The following is a 20,378-nucleotide window of genomic DNA, read 5'->3' on the forward strand; positions in this document are numbered from 1 at the left end:
ACATCATTTGGCACATTTTTATTGCATATTTTTTTGAAGCATTGATGTAAATAGTGAGATGGAAAAACAGTGAGCCCTTTTGCTTTTGGTGGGCAGTTGTTCAAGGCACCTGGACTCTTGGATCACAAGGGTTAAGGTGGTGTCAGCCCATTGTTGCTTCCACACAGCTTGGACCTAGAAAGCCTGTGCTGCTCTGTATGACATAATAATTTCTTGTTCACAAAACATTTTTATTTGTATTATCTGTTGCATTGAAAAGAAACACGAATAGCATCAGCAGTAGTCACATACCAGTCTGTAGACACCCAAAATGGTACCAGGCTTTGTGAGGGTCTGGGGATGGGGTAGTGAGCAAAGGAAAAAAGGCCTTTGTTAACCAATGCCCAGGTTCTTTACACTTTCCTTCATCCTTCTGACTTGTTTAGATTTGTAAATTATGCTGGATTTGTTGCCAGTTGAAGACAAGATTCAATCCTTAAAGTCCATTTTGTCATACTATTCCTAAAGCTAAATGTAAAAGAACTTTAGGTAAAAAGTTGAAAGATGGCCGTAAGATCATAATGACAATAAATAACTGAAAATTGAAAGCCAAGTGAAGTAGAGGGAAATTGAAAACATATGAACTATGGGAAGGGTTAAGAAGTGTAAGAAACAATCAGTCTCCTTAAAGCAGTGGTTGTGGGGAGGTGGAAATTGCTCCCCCACCCCAAGACGTTTAGCAATGTCTGGGGACATTTTGGGGTTTCACACCCAGTGTATGGGGAGGCAGGCTGTGCTACTGGAATCTAATAGGTAACACCAGAGATGCTGCTAACCACCCTACAGTGCATAGGACAGTCTCCCACAGCAAGGAATTACCTGCCCCAAAAATGTCAGTAGTGCTAAGGCTGATGATGAAAAGGAACAAAAAGTTTTCCGTTTGTCTTGATGCCATAAAGTGCAGAGGACGAAGCCAGTGTGTACATACCAGCAACCTTTTTCTTAGCAAGTCAATTTAGGCATCTTCCAAAGGGAAGGGTATGCAGAACGTGCTGAAAAACACTGCTTGATTTATCTTTAAACTTGCCCTTGGGACTTCCCTGGTGGTCCAGCGATGAAAGACTTCGTGCTCCCAATGCAGGGGGCCCGGGTTCGATCCCTGGTCAGGGAACTAGATCCTACATGCCGCAGCTAAGACCCGGCACAGCCAAATAAATAAATAAATATTAAAAAAAAAAAAACTTCCCCTTTTGTTGGTTGATACATTGTACTTGGTTGATGCCAATTCCATAGTCTTGATTGAAAAAGATGTTTTTCTAGTTAAAAAACATGGGGAAAATGTTTTGTGCTATATGTGTACAAGTTAAATTCATGCCAGAATGGAAGTATGTTATTTATTTTATCCTGAAGGTAAAACAGAAAGCTAGGACCATTACTTAATGTCTGGTTGATTTTGTCCAAGCAGACATTTCAGCAGTCAGTTGAAGAATAGAGAGAAGCCAGCAGGGAACATTTTGTTAAAGTTAATTATAGTCCCCTAGAGTTTATATGTCCTGGGAAATATCTACAGATAGGGAAACAGCAGCAGCCATGAAAATGTCCTGTTTATAAATACATCTTTTTAAATACAACCATGAGACGTGATGGGTGGGCTTGTTTATCTCTTACAGCTGCACAGATGTCCCAATCTCTCTGACTTCCAGCAAAAAATTTCTAGTATTCTAAGCCACAATGAAAAACTGCTGAAAGAAAAGGAAGCTCTAAGTGAAGAATTAAATAGCTGTGTTGATAAGGTAGTAAAAATAAGACTTTTTTACCATCATTGGACAGTGTGTACCATAATGAGCATTTCTCTAACACCAGTGGCACGTGGGGGGCTACATGTTAACCTAAAAGTCTCCTAGAACAGCATTTTGTGACCTTAGAGCTCCTGAAGCCATGATTTTTTTTCTTTTATTGAAGTATAGTTGATTTACAATATTGTGTTAGTTTCAGGTGCATAGCAGTGATTCGGTTATACGTGTATGTGTGTGTATGTACTGCTTTTTTCCCATTCTTTTCCATTATAGATTATTACAAGATATGGAATATAATTTCCTGTGCTATACAGTCAATCCTTGTTGTTTATTTTAGATATGGTAGTGTATATCTGTTAATCGCATACTCCTAATTTATCCCTCCCTCCTCCTCCTCTTTTGGTAACCATAAGTGTGTTTTCTATGTCTGTGAGTCTGTTTCTGTTTTGTAAATAGTTCATTTGTACCATTTGTTACATTCCAGATATAAGTGATATCATGTAATATTTGTCTTTCTCTGTCTAACTGACTTCTCTTAGTATGATAACCTCTAGGTCCACATTATTTCATTCTTTTTTATGGCTGAGTAATATTCCATTGTAGGAAGGAACACTTAGGTTTCTTCCATGTCTTGGCTGTTGTAAATAGTGCCGCTATTAACATTGGGGTGCATATATCTTTTTTAATTAGAGTTTTTGTCTTTTCTGGATATATGCCCAGAAGTGGGATTGCAGGATCATATGGTAACTCTATTTTTAGTTTTTTAAGGAAGCTGCATACTGTTCTCCATAGTGTCTGCACCAATTTACATTCTCACCACAGTGAAGGAGGGTTCCCTTTTCTCCACACCCTCTCCAGCATTTATTATTTGTAGACTTTTTGATGATGGCCATTCTGACTGGTATGAGGTAATCCCTCACTGTAGTTTTGACTTGCATTTCTCTAATTACTAACAATATTGAGCATCTTTTCATGTGCCTGTTGGCCATCTGTATGTCTTCTTTGAAGAAATGTTTGTTGAGGTTTTCTGCCCATTTTTTGATTTGGTTGTTTAGTGTTTTTGTTTTTTTGTTTTGTTTTGATATTTAGTTGTATGAGTTGTTTGTATATTTTGAAAATTAATCCCTTGTTGGTCACATCGTTTCTGCATGTTTTCTCCCAGTCTTAAAGTTGTCCTTTTGTTTTGTTGACGGTTTCCCTTGCTGTGCAAAAGCTTTTAAGTTTAATTAGGTCCCATTTGTTTATTTTTGCTTTTATTTCTTTTGCCTTGGGAGACTGACCTAAGAAAATATTGCTACGATTTATGTCAGAGAATGTTTTGCCTATTTTGTCTTCTAGGAGTTTTATGGTGTCATGTCTTATATATACGTCTTTAAGCCATTTTGAGTTTATTTTTGTGTATGGTGTGAGGGAGTATTCTAACTTCATTGTTTTACATGTAGCTGTCCAGCTTTCCCAATGCTGCTTATTGAAACACTCTTTTTTCTCCATTATATATTCTTGCCTCCTTTGTCCAAGATTAAATGACTGTAGGTGTGTGGGTTTATTTCTGGACTCTCTATTCTGTTACATTGATCCATATGTCTGTTTTTGTGCCATTACCATACTGTTTTCATTACTGTAGCTTTGTAGTATTGTCTGAAGTCTGGAAGGGTTATGCCTCTAGCTTTGTTCATTTTTCTCAAGGTTGCTTTGGCAATTTTGGGTCTTTTGTGGTTCTATATAAATTTTAGGATTATTTGTTCCCGTTCTGTGAAAAATGTCATTTGATAGGGATCACATTAAATCTGTAGATTGCTGAAGCCATGATTTTAACAGGAGGCTAGATTAGTTGTTTAGTAAATATTAAGTACGGTAATATAAAGTTTGTCTTATTTTAATAAGTAACTATGCTACTTAATATATATAATTTAAATACATCACAATTCTACTTATATATAATATAAATAATATAAATATTATGTGTTTAATAATCTGAAATCCATTACATAGACACTTTTTTTTTCTACTGTATTTTCCCTAGCAAATCCAAAAACACTGCCTTTGTGCCACCTGCCTTAATAGGCATTCCATATTTTCCTATTATGGCACACTCTTGGGATTTCTAATTGCCTTCCAGCCCACCACGTCTCACCCAAAAACATGAGGCAATGAGAAGGAAAAATTGAAATCCCCAAAGAGAAGAGACTCCTCAAAATTAAAGGTACAAAGGGAGTCAAGGAAATGTCTTTTACCTTGTCTTGATCCCCTTTGTAGAGAGATGGTACTTGATCTTTTCAGTATAAGTGAAGGCACGTGAAATGAGGCTAGACATGTTTGTAGAAATGCTGTTACCTCTTTTCTTTTCCTGAATCAGTTGGCAAAATCAAGTCTTTTAGAGCACAGAATTGCTACTATGAAGCAAGAACAGAAGTCTTGGGAACACCAGAGCGAAAGCTTAAAATCACAGCTAGTGGCTTCACAGGAAAAGGTATGTGGACAATTCTTATTTCATCTGCACAGTTAATATTTTCCTATATCTCCCAACAGAACTCCAAGTGGAAAGAATGTTCCAGGTGGATGTGGTCTAAGAGGGATCAGAATGATTCAATTTAACTAATATTTGACACCTTACAGTATAGTAAAATAATTTGAACAGTGTTTCTCCCAAAGTTCATTATTATGAAATAATCATAAGATTATCTCATCATTATGAGATTATTTATTTATGAAAGCTTGAGAATAGTGTGTAAAAATGACTGCTTATTTCTAATTTAGAATTAGGATTTCTAAGGCAGGTTCATGCCCTATTATAGTTAAAGCTCTCTATTAACATTCTGTTTACCAATTTAAATTTTTTAAAATTGAAATATATATGAGCTGTTAGCATGGAGTAGGGTTCTACAAAGTATGTTTTTATTTTCATCTAAGAGGTCCTTTACAAACCAACATCACAGTCTAAAACGTAATTTCTACGAAGTTCAGTAAAATCATCTGTCGTGATGCCTGTTGGTATTCCTTGGTTCTGTAAGATATCACTTGGTAATATACCAGATGACTATACCAGCAATACCTTGCTCTAGGCGTAGTTCATTATTGTCCTAAATATAGCTTAACATCCTGTAAAGATACATAATATCCTAGATTTGCACTGAGCAACTGAAAAGACCTGGATATAGTAAGTAGAACCAGAAGGGACCTTGGAGTTCTCTTGTCTTAGCTCATTCATACATGGACATGCTATAGGTGAGACCATGAGGATTTGTCGCAGTGTATGACTGTTCTCATGATGCAGGTTCAGAATTTAGAAGACACCCTGCAGAATGTAAACCTGCAAATGTCCCGAATTAAATCTGATCTACGAGTGACTCAGCAGGAAAAGGAGGCTTTAAAACAAGAAGTGATGTCTCTACACAAGCAACTTCAGAATGCTGGTGACGAGGTAATTTCTTTTCTTCTTTATTGAGATCTAACTTTATACAGTAAAGTGCATAAATTTTAACTCTATAACTTGATTGTTTTTATACACAAATATGTATGTATATGTAAATATACACAGTTATAGGTAAAATATATATGTATGTTTGTCTTTGTGTAACCAACACCTAGCTCAAAATAAAGAACATTTCCAGCACCCAGGAGGCTCTCTTGTGTCCCCTTCAGTTGATAACCTCAAGGGAACCACTTCGCTACCTTCTGCCACCATAGGTTAGGGATGCTTGTTTCTGAACCTCACATAAATGGAACTATAGTGACAAGGTAATTGTGCAAGTCAGAAGACCATGGCTGAGCTGTTTTGTAGTAATAAAAACATTTTGATGTTGTAGAAAGTAAGTCTCGTTTTAATATTATCACAATGCTGTTTCATCTATGTGCAAATAAATTAAGAACAATGTATGTATGTCAGTCTTGGGTAGATGTTAAGACTTTGTCCTACCATAAAAGTAGGCACTAAATTCAGCTACTTTATCTCTTGGTGATACTTTTTTTTAAACTGTGTTTTTTTAAAAAAACATAATAGTTGCTTCCATTTTTAAAAAATTACTTCTGGGCTGAAAATTTTTTCAAAATGAGATTGTACCCTTTTTTTTTTTTTTCCTTTTCATGTTTTGGCTTAAAAGGCAAAACGTGAAAAAGAAAAAACCCTAACCCTAACCCTTTTTTTACCTTTAAAAAAAATTTTTTTAAAGCATTTTTCAGGATCCAAAAAAATCACCGTGGTAGCTTAAAGCATATTCCTGAGTTCAGGCCTCAATTATGTGGATGATACGTGCTTTGGATTCTAAAAAAGGATATGATTGCATATGTGAAAATGAAAGTAGAGTTTAGCAAGGGAAATCTTTCAAGTTAGCAGTGCATTTCAGAGTTCTCTGTGTTCTCTGTTAACCAAAAGAATAGTTATTTGGGTTCAAAGCATAACTTCATAAGAATGAGGTAATTTTTAAGGTCCCCAGTCTCTATGCACTTGGGTCCTATATGGAACTGGGACTTGCCCTACAATCATCTTTGCTATTAGATTTGACGGGACTATTTTGCCAAAGATCATTTTAAACAGAGAGTTTCCAAACCTTTTTTTTTTAAATCAACGTTCAAGAATATTGTTTTACTTATATCTAGATATACGTGTGCTCACTCTCATTAGATGCTCAAAAAAGAAATCAGCTTGTTTTTAAGGCTTAACTCTACAATTCTCTCTTAAGAACTGGGCCCCAGAAATAGGCACCCATCCATCAGGATTCCATAACCAACAGCAAAGGCTGTCCTGGGACAAGTTGGATCACCTGACGAATGAGGAACAACAGCTGCTTTGGCAAGAGAATGAGAGACTCCAAACTGTGGTACAGAACACCAAAGCAGAACTCATACACTCCCGGGAGAAGGTAACTTGAAAAGTTGTACATGGTGGCATATGTTTGTAAATGAATGTTTGATACAGTGATTCTAAGGTATGGATTTGAGTATTCTGGTGTGGCAGACTTATTTTAAGAATGTATAATTTATCATTTACTTGCAATATAATTTTATCATGCTGTGTTTATATAATATTTTTCATTTTGTATAAGCAGTTCTAAATTAAAATCTGTGATCTTATGAATGGAAATTATGTTAACCATATATTCCTCATTCAAATAGGCTAGCCGCCAAGACTGGTAGTATAAAAATGGCAAAACTAAACTCAGTTCTTGTGGGTCTAACTTCTTGTAAGAGAAAAGGTGCCCCTTTTAAAAGACAGCATTTCAAGGCTAGAATGGTCTTTAAAGATCATCTTTTTCATCACTAAGCTGATGTTTAAATTCTTTACCTCTGCTAAGCAGTTGACCAACTATGTTTAACCTATGCTTAAATACCTCTTTTGAGGAGGAACTCTCTTAGGAGTCACAGATATTCATTTAGAACACCTACCATGTGCCAGAAACTCTGCTATCACTGAAGTTGCAGTGTTGAACAGACTAAACATGGTTGCTGTCCTCGTGGAACTTAGTTGATGTAAATGCATTGTTTCAGGTGTGAACAGTCCAATACAAAGTCAATGGGACTGTCACCCCCTTCACTCCTAAAAGTTATGCTCATGTCAGAGCAAAGGTGCCTACAGACTATGTTTTTTTAGCAGCCACGTCACACTATTGACTCCCAGTTGTTTGGCTGAGCCAGGAGTCCCTTTGTCCTTCTCTGATCCTCAGTGTTGCATCAGACTAAAAATAGATTTACCTAGAAAGGATCTTTTGAAATCCAAAAATGTAATAAGCTTCAAGAATTGGCAGACTTGACTGGAAAAAGTTTTCTTAATACAACAAAACCCAAGCACTGAATACAAACTTTCCTTATGTTCGCTTTTTGTTTTTCCTGGCTGGGTGGTTATATTAGCATTTCTTCCTCTTATACTGGTTCTTGTTAGGTCCGTCAACTGGAATCCAACCTTCTTCCTCCTAAGCTCCAAAAACATCTAAACTCATCAGGTACTGTGAAGCCCACAGAGCAGGAAAAGGTGAGCTTAAAGAGAGAGTGTGAACAGTTTCAAAAGGAACGATCTCCTGCTAATAGGAAGGTGAGTTTTTGAGAGTTAATACCAAGTGGCTGTGTTCTGACTATGATGCATCCCTAAGTGTATGTTTCTTCCCCTGCATGCTTCCAGGAAATGATTACAATGGCATATTTTGGTTCTTCCTTATATCTATGCTTTTGTAATCTTGTCAAAACAGTATCATGGTTCTTTTTGATTGAGTGACCGCTAGAAAGGAGCAATTTAAGTTTTTATAAAGAAGATGGTTAATTATCTTCATTAGTATCATAAGCTTCTATAAGTTAGTAAAACATATATAGCCTGAATATTAGGAACATCTTAATATGGTCTGTATTAGTTAACTATTGCTGTGTAATAAATTAAAACAACAAACATTTATTGTCTCAGTTTCTGTGGGTCAGGGATTTGGAAGCAACTTAACTGAGTGGTTTTGGCTTAGGGTCTTTCCTGAGACTGCAGTCCAGATATCAGCTGAGACTGCATTTATCTGAAGGCTTCACTGGTACTAGAGAATCCGTTCCAGATGTATTCATATAACTGTTAGGAGGAGGCTTCTGTTCTTCGCTAGCTGATTGCCAGAGGCTCAGCTCCTCACCACCTGGGCCTTTTCTCAGGCTGTGGCAATGAATGATCTAAGAGAGAGAGGCCCCAAAAGACCAAGATGGAAGCTGTAGTAGTTTTATTTGCTAATCCCAGAAGTCCCACACAATCATTTCTGCTGTATTCTATTGGTCACACAGACTAATCCTGGTGTAGTGGGGAGGGGACAAGGCAAGGGTTTGAATACCAGAAGACAGGGATCACTGGGCACCCTCTTGGAGGCTGGCTACTACGTGGTTAAACCTCTGTAGCATGACTCAGTTTGTTTTCTATTCTTGGTTCCATGAAGTTAGAGTTCTAGGCCAGTGTTACCGTGGGAGTTCTTGTTGTTACTTGTTTTCCTTTCTTTTTCTAAACTAAACTCAGAGTTTTCACTACAGGCACACCTTGGAGATATTCTGGGTTCAGTTCCAGACCACCACAATAAAGTGAGTCACACAAATTTTTTGGTTTCCCAGTGCCTATAAAATTGTTTCCACTATACTGTAGTCTGTTAAGTATGCAATAGCATTATGTCTAAAAAAACAATGTACATATTTTAATTTAAAAATATTTATTGCTAAAAATGCTAATAACCATCGTCTTCAGCAAGTTGTAGTAGTAACATTGAAGATCACTAATCACAGATGACAATAACAAATATAATAATAAAAAAGTTTGAAATATTGTGAGAATTATGAAAATGTGACAGAGACACAAAAATGGCACCAATAGACTTGCTCGACACAGGGTTACCACAGACCTTCAATTTGTAAAAAACTCCATATCTGTGAAGCACAATAAAAGCGAAGTGCAATAAAACAAGGTATGCCTGTATTACCTTCCTCTTCTGAAAATTATGGTTTGTTTAAAAATCTGGAAAGAATGATGAACAGTCATTTCCTTTTGTTATAAATATTTCAAAAAAATTTTTTTAAGTTTGTGAAAGTTACAACCATTGGCAGTAAAGAGACTGGTTGTGCTCTAAAGCTGAAATGTCATTTAAGTTTAGGTACATTCAAGTAAACTTTTCAGAAAGACATTGGGTTTCATCTAGCTGCTTACCAAAGGAAAAGTCTAATGATAGGTTTTAAAATAACAGTGAATTTAAATGTACTTAGAAAGATTACACTTAATTCCATTTAACAATTCTTGCTACCCTCCTCAGTTTTTTGTTTTTTTTTTTTTTTGCGGTATGCGGGCCTCTCACTGTTGTGGCCTCTCCCGTTGCGGAGCACAGGCTCCGGACACGCAGGCTCAGCGGCCATGGCTCACGGGCCCAGCCGCTCCACGGCATGTGGGATCTTCCCGGACCGGGGCACGAACCCGTGTCCCCTGCATCGGCAGGCGGACTCTCAACCACTGCGCCACCAGGGAAGCCCCCTCCTCAGTTCTTTTTGATAGAAACAAAAATCAGCACTCTAGAACAGTGTCATATGTTTTCTACTTAGCAATATTCTGAGTCCCAGTGTCCTCTAGCTCATTAGATTCTCATAAGATTCTGTAATAAAGAGAATTCCAAAAAAGGATACTCATAAAAACCTTCAAATTTCTTCTTTAAAATTGAGAAAGGAGTTAAATCAGGTTTTATGTATTCTCAGTTCTAAACCTTTAAACTTTGCCTTAAGACATGTTTTTCCCTACTGCAGATCCATAGTAGAGGATCATGAAATCAATCTAGTTAAATAGCAGCATTTTAAGTTATTAAATTATACTAGAAAATATCAGAGTGCATGGCTCATGGTAAGGATAATTTCATGAAATTTTTCTCTTAGTGATATATGCTTATAACTGATTACGTATATATATTCATACACACACACACACACACACACACACACACACACATATGTGGGTGTGGGTGTTTGTACTGGGTTGCAAGAGAAAATGTGCTTCTTACAGTGAGTGGCATTGAAGTTTGAAAGCTACCTGCCTTTGGAATCTGTTCTATGTGAGGAGTGGTGATTAAAACTAGACTACCTAAATATAATCAGTACACTGAATTAATATTGTTTGTTGTTTTCCCTTGATGAATGAACTCAGTTTTCTTCCAAGAGTTGAGATTTGTGACTAGCGTAATTTCGTCAAAATAAAGTAGAGCAACTCAAGTGTTTTGTTTTTGGTTTTAAGGGAGTTTTTTGTTTTTTAACAGGTTAGTCAGATGAATTCCCTTGAACGAGAATTAGAAACAATTCATTTGGAAAATGAAGGCCTGAAAAAGAAACAAGTAAAACTGGATGAGCAGCTAATGGAGGTAAGTTTTTAAGCAAATGGCCTTAGCTATGAAGAATATTTTAATCCATGAATGAGCCATTTGTTGAGAGAGACTAGCATAGCATTAAATTCCTATTATGAAAACAGTGAAAATCTAAGTACATTGCCAAGCTGGATTCTTTGGTCTGTCTTACCAAGTTTGATAGATATTTTTGCTAATTATACAGCCATAGGAATATATACTGCTTCACAGAGGATGGAATAATGTTGACTATCCTAAAATGCAAGGACCTGTACCTCAACAAATTCAAGTGGCAGGGACTCTGTTCAGTACTGACCAAGAGGCTCAGAGCTCTCTCGCCATTGCTGTGGTTTGAACAGTTTCCTGATACCTCCCACAGTGTAGTGTTTTATAGATGTGATTGCTCTGTAACAACCTGCTCAGTTGGGAAATGCATGCAGGGAATTTAAGAGCATTAGCATTTAGAGGTTTAATTTTCAAGGGCTGCTGTTGTTCATTACTATATTTGTAACTCAGCACTGCCTTGGGAGAGGTACATCTGATAAATATAAAAGTGGATTTGTAAAACCTGTCAGCTTGGCCGTTGAGTTTCCAGTCTAATAGATTGCTTTCTGAATACCAAGCACAATTATAGGATGTAAAACAACTTATGTAAAATCCTCCTTAATAAGTAAAAATTTCATTAAGATACTTTGCTTTGGGTAATGAAAATATTAATTAATCCAACATTTAATGACCTGTAAAGTTTATATAAGGTATAGAGGCCTGGGTAGAAAATGTCTTTCTGTGCTCTTAAAAAGTACTATGTATACAAATATTTTTAAGCCAGAATTATAGGAAGGAAGAGAGATATGTAAATATTTTCTTTCATGAAGCTGGATACATGCAAAGGTAAGTTTCAGTAGATGCTCGGTTTTTATATATGAAATATGGGCAAACATATCACATTGACATTTAAATGACCGCTAAGGTTTCTGTCAATTTTATGTTCTCTGATTTATCCACTAATAGGGAGATTAGTGAAACTATAAAGAGTGAAATCCAAACCATTTTTTATTTCTCTGACAGCGTATAATAAATGTGTTTAAAACCTTGGGCTGCAGGCTGTGTTTAGATGTAGATATGCTTTTCTGATGAAATAATTATATACTCTAATGAATAAGATATCTGAAGCTAAGCGTGACATGTCTGGTACCTGATTGAAAAGTAACAGGGTATACTTAATCACTGTCAGATTCTCTCCAAATGCTCTGTCAACAGGCCAGTTCTTCTCCCACCATTCTCTCTGGCCTCAGAAGCCCCCTTCTCTCCCAATCCTACCTTACATGATTAATCATCATAAGCAATTTCCCCTCATTACTCTTCTCCCTGATCTAGTCGTAAATATTTGCTAATGGATGAGGGAAATTGAGTGTTCTTGGCCCTGGAGCTGGAAAAAGAAAAAAGCATGAATTTTTAATTGGAACACTGAAAAGAACATCTCATACACTATTCTAATTAAAGTTTCATTAGAAATAAGACTGAGCTATGAATTCTGTACAGACATATAAATTCGATTCTTCAGCAGCTTTATTAAATGTAACTCACACACTACACAATTCATCCATTTAAAGTGTCTAATTCAGTGGTTTGGGTATATTACATTATTTTAAAAATTGTGCTAAGTATATAGATAGATAGATATAAATGGTTAAAATGACAAATTTTGTTAAGTGGCATTCGGTGGCATTAATTACTTTCACAATGTTCTACAACCATCACCACTGCTTCCAAAACTTTTTCATCACCCCAGACAGGAACACTAACCATTCGCCAGTAACACTCCATTCCACCTTCCCACCAGACCTGTAAATTGGATTTTTATTTATGTTATGATATCTATAGATTAGGCCAAATTTGAGGATGAACAGTGGTTTTCACACCATTTTTTGTGCCCACCTGACCTGAGGGATAGGTACATGCCTCTCACTCTGGCATTGATTCTCATCGGGTTTGGGGGAGAGGCAGTAAGTAGGCAGGGAGATGTTCCTACATCAGAATCTTTGGGATCAAGAAATTTAGGGAAAGCTTTCTAGGTGATTCAATCTGATGTATGCACCCCCTTGGGGGAAGGGGTTTCTCCTCATCCCTATATGCCAGTTTGAAAGTCACTGATGTAACATAATACATAGCCCTACCCCAGGGTAATTAAAGATCCCAAATCACTAGACAAGAATATGGAAGAATCTGCCTCCCACTCCAGGGTTTTTTCCAACTGTGTGAAGCAGGGTTCTATAAGCAATTCATTTTGATCACTCAAAAACAGGGTTATAGACTGTTAGCAATTCTTAAAGTCTGTTGTGTACCTCTTAGCCAACAGTTCAGACACTTGAACAACAAAAATGTTTTATAGTTTATATTCTGCATCTCCACATGGCAAGGTGTTTAACATCAGGTCCATTCCATAGTGGACTTGAAATCTTCTGAATTATTATATTGGGATGGGTGGAGGTAAAGGTAGCAAGCTCGTAAACCAACCAAATTGCAATAGATGAGAAAGTGGCTGCAGAATTAGAGCTGTGAGACATTTTAATATCTGTAAAATTTATATACGGAGAAATGTAAATGTTGGTTCTAAGTTCCTACTGACTAGAGCACATGTGGTCAGGTATATAATATACACAATTTGTACTGTTCTTTCTCTTTATAACTCATATTTTCTTCCTCTTTGTATAACTCCTTAATTCTCTTTTGTTTTTGTTTTATCTGTGGCTAACCTGTACCTAGAACTCTGTGGTTGGAACTAGCAGAGAAGGGTGCAGTTCTCTGCCTGAGATAGTGTGTGAAGGTAGAACATTCTTTCAATGAATTTCATGGCATGGAGACATCTCATTAAACTCCTTGTTCATGTAATCATTTCTGCCACTATGACAGTTAATAAATACTTAAGGTAAGAGCCAATATTCATTTTCATTTTGCTTTAATTTTGGAATATATCTGTTTACATTTACATCAGGATTTTCCTTAGTATTTGAAGACGTGTGTGAAGAAAATCATCCCACTGATATAAAATCAGGGGATCATAGTTCTCCATATTCTTTATTCTTAAAAATAAAGTGGTGGGTTTTCTAAATCTATAACTAGAAATATTTCAAAATGGGTAACACCCCACCTCAGAAATTTAGATTTAAGGAAATGGATAGTGGCTCTGAAGTTTCATGATAACATTTAATTATAGATGTGTCTTAGAGGGCCTTTTTCCCTTCTCACATGCCTGGGGGTGCTTCTTCTTGAGCTTAGTACTTGGTCATATTTGTTGCATGTCTTCCATTGAGCTCTGTGTCTGCTGAATGTGTTGACAGATGTGAAGTGGCATGCTTCACTAGCCAAATGCAGTGCCTTCTCCTTTCCCTCGCCCCAACTTTGATTGGCTTGCGATACACATACCATTTCCTCACTGTCTTGAATAAATACTTTCATTCCATGTACTTCAATTCCCAGATGTTCTGGGGTATCACCTTATGCCCCGGAATTGCCTGTCTGATAAACTAAGATAGGTTAAAATAATTTGAGATGCAAGATGAGAATCTTGAAAACAAATTGCTAACTTGGAAAAAATGTAGTCATTGAACATTCACTCTTAAGAATCTTTATGAGTGGTAAGTGGCAAAACTCTAAAGCATGACCTCATTCTCCCCTTTGCCTATTCCAACCATTTTTTTTTTTAAAAAAGAGGGATAATTAAATGTTCTAGTGTAAGAAGAAAAAAGGAGAATTCAGACATATGTACATCATGTACCTCATGTCTTATAGTCACTTAAGAATGAGGAAGTACAGTTTAAGTCTAAAACTTTTAAGGCCTGCTTATGCATTAAATGTATTATCTCCTAAGCAAAATGATTCTTTATTCTTACTCAGGATCATGTGCTGCCTGTTTTCAAGTTACCAGTGAGTCTGAGAGGCCATTAATGAATTCATAGACTTCATTACTCTCTGCTTGCCACTTTCAAGGGCAACTCTCTGATTGAAGGCACTGCAGCTGACCAGGGCTTTGCCCTTATCCTCTAGATGCAGCACCTGAGGTCCACTGTGATGCTTAGCCCATCCCCTCATGCTTGGGATCTGCAGCTGCTCCAGCAGCAAGCCTGTCCAATGGTTCCCAGGGAGCAATTTCTGCAGCTTCAATATCAGCTGCTACAGCCAGAAAGGATAAACCAGTGCCTGCAGGAGGAACTTGAAAACAGGACTTCTGAAATCAACACACCACAGGTATGAGGATCTTTTTCTAATAGTAAACTCAGATCACCTAATTTAATTTTACCTGCTTATTTGAAAGTTATACCAGTTCACATGTGGGGATGAAGAACCTAAATCTTTTGTCAGGCAGTTACACCTTACCTGAATTACAAATCCACAGAACTGCAGTGCTGTTTTGGTTTTGGTTTTTTGCAGTGCTGCTTTTGAGCTCTCAGCTTCTAAGCTAGGTAATTAAGTGTTCTGGGTCTCCTTTGCACATTTGTAATCGATGATGAAGTCTCAGGATCACTTCAGCATATTGCACAATTGACCTAACATTCTTGTCTAATGCCAAAGATATTACAGAATTCAAGTGCAACTCTAGGATATGTATTACTAACAGAGCATCCTGGGTTTTCTTGTACCAGAGGAGTATAGCCTGCTGAGTTCCATGGAATTCACAAATGGGCACTTTTCTCAACTAATAAAGTAAAATGTGTCATCAGTGACTTTTTTAGTTGACATAGTTCATTTAACTTATTTTTTTAATGATCTAGTTTGAAAAACTCTATTTTTAAGAAAATAAAGATCTTCTTCCTCTTCCCTTTGAATTAGCATTATCCCAGCTCACTACCAGACACAATCTTATATTACCTAGGTTTTCAAATAGTTATTTCTCTTTAGTGCTTCATTCATGATTCTCCTCTTTCAGAAGTCTCTTGACTCTTTGGTCTTGCCCATTTATTCAGAATTAGGAATAAAATTAAAACTACTCCTTAGTTTGTAGAATTCTAAATTAGTTTGTTCTAGTTTGGATGCTCTTCTTCTGTTTTCAAATACCTTACTTTTCAGTTGACGTTTGACAAGGAATTTCCCACCTCTTTTTCTGTAATCCCCTCACCCTGGCTTTGCAAAGTCACATTAGCACCATAATTATACATTGTAACAACTTGGTTTTCTTCTCCTACTAGTATATATCTGTGCTTTTGCATGATGTACTTCTGTCATCTATTCTTTCTAACAGAGGCTTAAAATCCATGTTTTTGGAAGCTTCCTACACTCAATTTCCAAATACTAAAATTTAATTCCAGAATTAAAATTGTGATGGTGGGTGTTGGACAGATGCTTCAACTCTTCATTAAAAACTGAGTGACCTCAGTTTTTAATGGACATTTAAAACCAAATGATTAGACTAAGATCCTACTCATTGCTCTTTCATATACACTATTTTCAAAACATGCTCTTCCCAACCCACCCACCAGTGTTTAATCCTTTTACTTCAATTATTTGAGGATTAGATAGACAAAATTTAAGACTTTTGTACTTAAAAAAAAAGAAAGAAAGAAAGAATTTCTCCAGATGGCAGGGTGGACTGCTTATTGCTCTCACTAGAATGCCATGGCAGGCTCTCCTGTTTCTGGTAACTAAGCTGACACTAATTTTAAGAATATAGAAAGCTATTAGAATCTGCACGTTGTCTGTGTGTGTGGAGTGATGTGATTTCTTCTGCCTTGTGTTGCTTTGCTTGCATATGTAGTATTGATGTTTGCTTTTAAAAATTGTTTGCATTATAAATGTGTGAATTTAGACTCCCCCAAAAAACATAATCTTGACATCAGGGTGAAGTGTACCACTTGCCTTCTTTCTCTAGGCCTTGCTACCGGAGCAGCGAGCAGTGCATGCAGATTCCTACAGAAGGATTGGGCACCTGTGAACACTGGGCTGTTATTGCTGGCATTTCTTACCATGGCAGATACTCAAATGCACACACCCACACACACCACACAAACAGAGACATAAGCTGAGAAATGTTTTGGAATCAAGTGCTCTTTTAAGTTTATTATTATTATTGTTGTTGTTAAGCCTTTGCAGTATTATGTTTCCTATTTATGTAGAAATGACAGATTTTGTGAATCAAATTCACAAATTTCAGCTTGTTACACGTAATTATTTATACGATTTAAAGAGTGTGGACTTGAGATTCTTGAAAGGATGTATTCTATATATTTTCTCATTCCATATGTTGTAACTATTTTTAACAAAAGGTACTACTTTTATATGTGAAATTTGAAGAAAATCAGGGTTATTTATACTGTTTTATATAAGATGTATAATACTTTTTTGACAGGAAAAAGGAAATTTTTGATGAAATAAAATAAATTTTAAATATATGACTGCTTTTGTTTTTCCTCTTTCCCCACTCTTTTGCCATGCCCCGTGTTCTTTGAATTAATTATCTGGGGTTTTTTTTGGTTTGCTTAGCTTTTTTTTTTTCTTTTAAGGCAAGTGGAAATCTGGCATTTTCCATTTATGTTTGAACTTTAAAAAGCCATTATAACTTTTAAAATATAGGATTTTTAGATGTTCTTAAGACCTGGTTTCTTGAAATTTTGCATTACTCTTTTGCCTACTACAATTTTTCTCTTCAAATTAGTCTTATGGCTTAGTTGTTTCTTTTATGCTTGAATAAATGTTATTATTTAATATCCAAACACATGTTGGCTTTCCACTCACATTTGGTCATTCTTTTTGTGCTTTTTAAAGGACACCTTTTTGGGAATATTTTTTTATTTTTTTATTTTATTTTATTTTATTTTTTTTTTGCGGTACGCGGGCCTCTCACTGTTGTGGCCTCTCCCATTGCGGAGCACAGGCTCTGGACGCACAGGCTCAGTGGCCATGGCTCACGGGCCCAGCCGCTCCATGGCATGTGGGATCTTCCCGGACTGGGGCGCGAACCCGTGTCCCCTGCATCGGCAGGCGGACTCTCAACCACTGCGCCACCAGGGAAGCCCCGGGAATATTTTTAAGGACAGGTTATGCCATCAGCCATTAATACCTGAGTCTTGCTTAAACATTTGAAGAACCTTTTAAAATCTGAAATTCTTTTTTTTTTTTTTTGGTACGCGGGCCTCTCACTGCTGCAGCCTCTCCCGTTGCGGAGCACAGGCTCCAGACGCGCAGGCTCAGCGGCCATGGCTCACGGGCCCAGCCGCTCTGCAGCATGTGGGATCTTCCCGGACTGGGGCACGAACCCGTGTCCCCTGCATCAGCAGGCGGACTCGCAACCAGTGCGCTACCAGGGAAGCCCTGAAATTCTTTACGTGAACATTTTGGTGGACTGGGAGAAAGGGCCGTCAGTTGCACTCTAAATCTTGTTCCAGGTCACTCTGCGCTCCAAAACCCACACACTCCTTAATCCATCACTGTTGTATGAGGAGAGAAGGAGAAGCCAGGGTCCTTTTTCTGCCCTATTGTTTTGTCTAGGAGTTTTTTTATGGGGAGATTTTCAGTTTTAAATCTGTTCTAATGATAAACCCATCCTCCAATTCAGATATGTGCTTCACATTGACAGGTCAAATTAGGAAACCAATAACCAGAATAACTAGCAGGAAGAGGCTATTAGAAACACTAACACCCTCACAGTAATCAGCCATTTCAAAGGAAAAACAGACACATATTGCAAGCTAATTGGAAATGTTAGGTGATCCTAAATAAACTCAGTTTTTGATTATTTTGTTGTTGAGATGCCCACAGTATTGCAAAGACCCAAATCACAGATGAAAGGTTGAGAACCATCTTTTAATTTACTTTGGATACCTATTTTACTATAATAAGTACACACAGATCTTAAATTATGGGTTTTAAGAATTTTGCTTTATCTCAGGGGAAGATGGTAACACAGGTAAGATTCTTCTTTTGTCTTTGATTCTTTCTCTAATAGGGTTACTTTTCTAACATGTGCAACCCATGCAGTGTTCAGAGCTCCCATTTCATCAGAAATCCACCCTTCCTGTTCAAAGGCAAACATTTGCTGTCCTTTCTCTAGGCATTTTATGGGGAAAATTAACTATTAGTGCTTTTGTGTGGCATGATTTTTAAATGATAATACAAATTTTTTTCTTTCCTTCAGGGAAACCAGGAACACCTGGTAACTGTCATGGAGGAACGAATGATGGAAGTTGAACAAAAATTGAAACTGGTGAAAAGGCTTCTTCAGGAGAAAGTGAATCAGCTCAAAGAACAAGTGAGCCTCCCAGGTCATCTCTACCCACCCACCTCATATTCAACTTTAACTCCAATTTTACATTCCTCTATTGCTATTAACTTGTTAACTTTTGTTGTCTAATAAAAGCAAATTCTATTATAAATGTTTAGAAGAATTTAGGAGTCACTCTTTCCCATATCATTTCAAAAATATGAATTCTGTATTCTACATTGTTTTTTTCCAAAGTTCTTTTGAGTCATACGTTTGTCTACAATTTAAAAAATGTATATTTGCTAGCAGTGACTCTCATGGACCTAAAGCATTTCTAATGAGGTTCAATTTAAATTGAAATTTTATAGATTTTTTTTTTCCCCAGAGAGGAAATATTCCTATTTAAATAAAAAGAAATTTTATATTGGTAAAAAATTGGGGGATAATAAGTATAACTTTAGCTTTCCTGTTTGCAACAGCTATGACAGCCTCAAAAACAACCTTATGGCTATAGCCAGACCCCAAAAGGTTGTGTTTTGAATTAGAATCTGGACTCTTGAATTCAGGACCACTAGTTAGCCTGATCCTTTTTTCCTGCTGGTGGCAGGTGTGGCCTCAGTGCTTAGAAATTATTTGTGCATCCACTGAAGAGACATACAAGAAGGACTACTTTCTAGGAAAGTTTTATAACTTCTCTGGAATCTGAGATTGAGACAAACTGTGGCGGGAGTGGGAAGGTGGAAATTGCCCAACCTGGTTTTTCAGATATATAAAATCCAAGAAGAAGAATTCCAAGGGAAAGTCTAAATGCAGAGGTAGACAGGAACTTTCCTCAGCCCTATATCTTAATACACAAAATGGAGAGAAAGACCTGTATTTACATTTATTGATTCAATCCTTTAATCCTTTATTCAACACATAGTTACTACATGCCAGGTTCTGTTCTAAGCACTAGAAATACAGCAATGAACAAAACAAAATCCTGCCTATATGGAGTGTAGTTCACTTACTACAGCTACTAGTGTAGTTCACAGTACCAAGCATTTGGCCAGATAGCAGTTTCAAAAATAAAGAAAATGGGTAACACGGGGTGTGGTCATCTACAAACACTGGCATTAACTGTTCATCCTGTCCTGGGAGAAGAAAAAGAAATGAGAGATAGGGAAGAGCAGACAGTAGAGGGTCTTAGTGCTAAGCCACAGAGTTTGAATTTCATTCGGTAGTAGATAAGAGTCATCAGAGTGTTTTTTAATGGCAGGAAAGGAGGAAAGTTTGTATAAAAACAGTTCGATAGAAAGTATGTTAGTATTATGTTAAACTTGCCAGTCACTTAGGTTCTGGGCTTCAGTGTGATAGTCTTTATCATTGCCCTTTGAAATGCTATTATGTAAATTAATTAACCACTCCTTAGTTTTCTTTACTCCCTTAAACCTTTATACTTGTAGATGCCCTGCCTGAAACTGGGTGTAAAATGAGGACTTAAAGGTATAATGAGGGAAAGGAGATTATAAGATATTAACTAACAGGAGCAATAATAAAATTATCCTAATGCTGCTGACAAGTTTTCCTGCCCTAACCAAGACTGTATATTCT

General features: G+C 36.8%; 1 protein-coding gene across 10 annotated transcripts in view; it reads left to right on the forward strand.

The window, feature by feature from the left end:
* Window positions 1-20,378, forward strand: part of NIN (ninein) — a 105,027-nt gene that overhangs the window by 80,035 nt on the left and 4,614 nt on the right. For 3 of the 10 annotated variants that reach the window (XM_079914966.1, XM_079914967.1, XM_079914973.1), the window contains 9 exons: window positions 1,650-1,772; window positions 4,132-4,245; window positions 5,050-5,196; window positions 6,455-6,634; window positions 7,651-7,800; window positions 8,757-8,804; window positions 10,508-10,609; window positions 14,639-14,839; window positions 18,720-18,833. In XM_079914966.1, coding sequence (XP_079771092.1) covers window positions 1,650-1,772; window positions 4,132-4,245; window positions 5,050-5,196; window positions 6,455-6,634; window positions 7,651-7,800; window positions 8,757-8,804; window positions 10,508-10,609; window positions 14,639-14,839; window positions 18,720-18,833 — 1,179 coding nt within the window. Of the gene's footprint in view, window positions 1-1,649; window positions 1,773-4,131; window positions 4,246-5,049; window positions 5,197-6,454; window positions 6,635-7,650; window positions 7,801-8,756; window positions 8,805-10,507; window positions 10,610-14,638; window positions 14,840-16,457; window positions 16,883-18,719; window positions 18,834-20,378 lie in introns of those variants that run through there. The other 7 variants (XM_079914969.1, XM_079914974.1, XM_079914972.1 and 4 more) reach the window with 7 other exon arrangements.

The sequence above is a fragment of the Stenella coeruleoalba genome, assembly GCF_951394435.1.
Source record: "Stenella coeruleoalba genome assembly, chromosome: 2".
NCBI classification, from domain to species: Eukaryota; Metazoa; Chordata; class Mammalia; order Artiodactyla; family Delphinidae; genus Stenella; species Stenella coeruleoalba.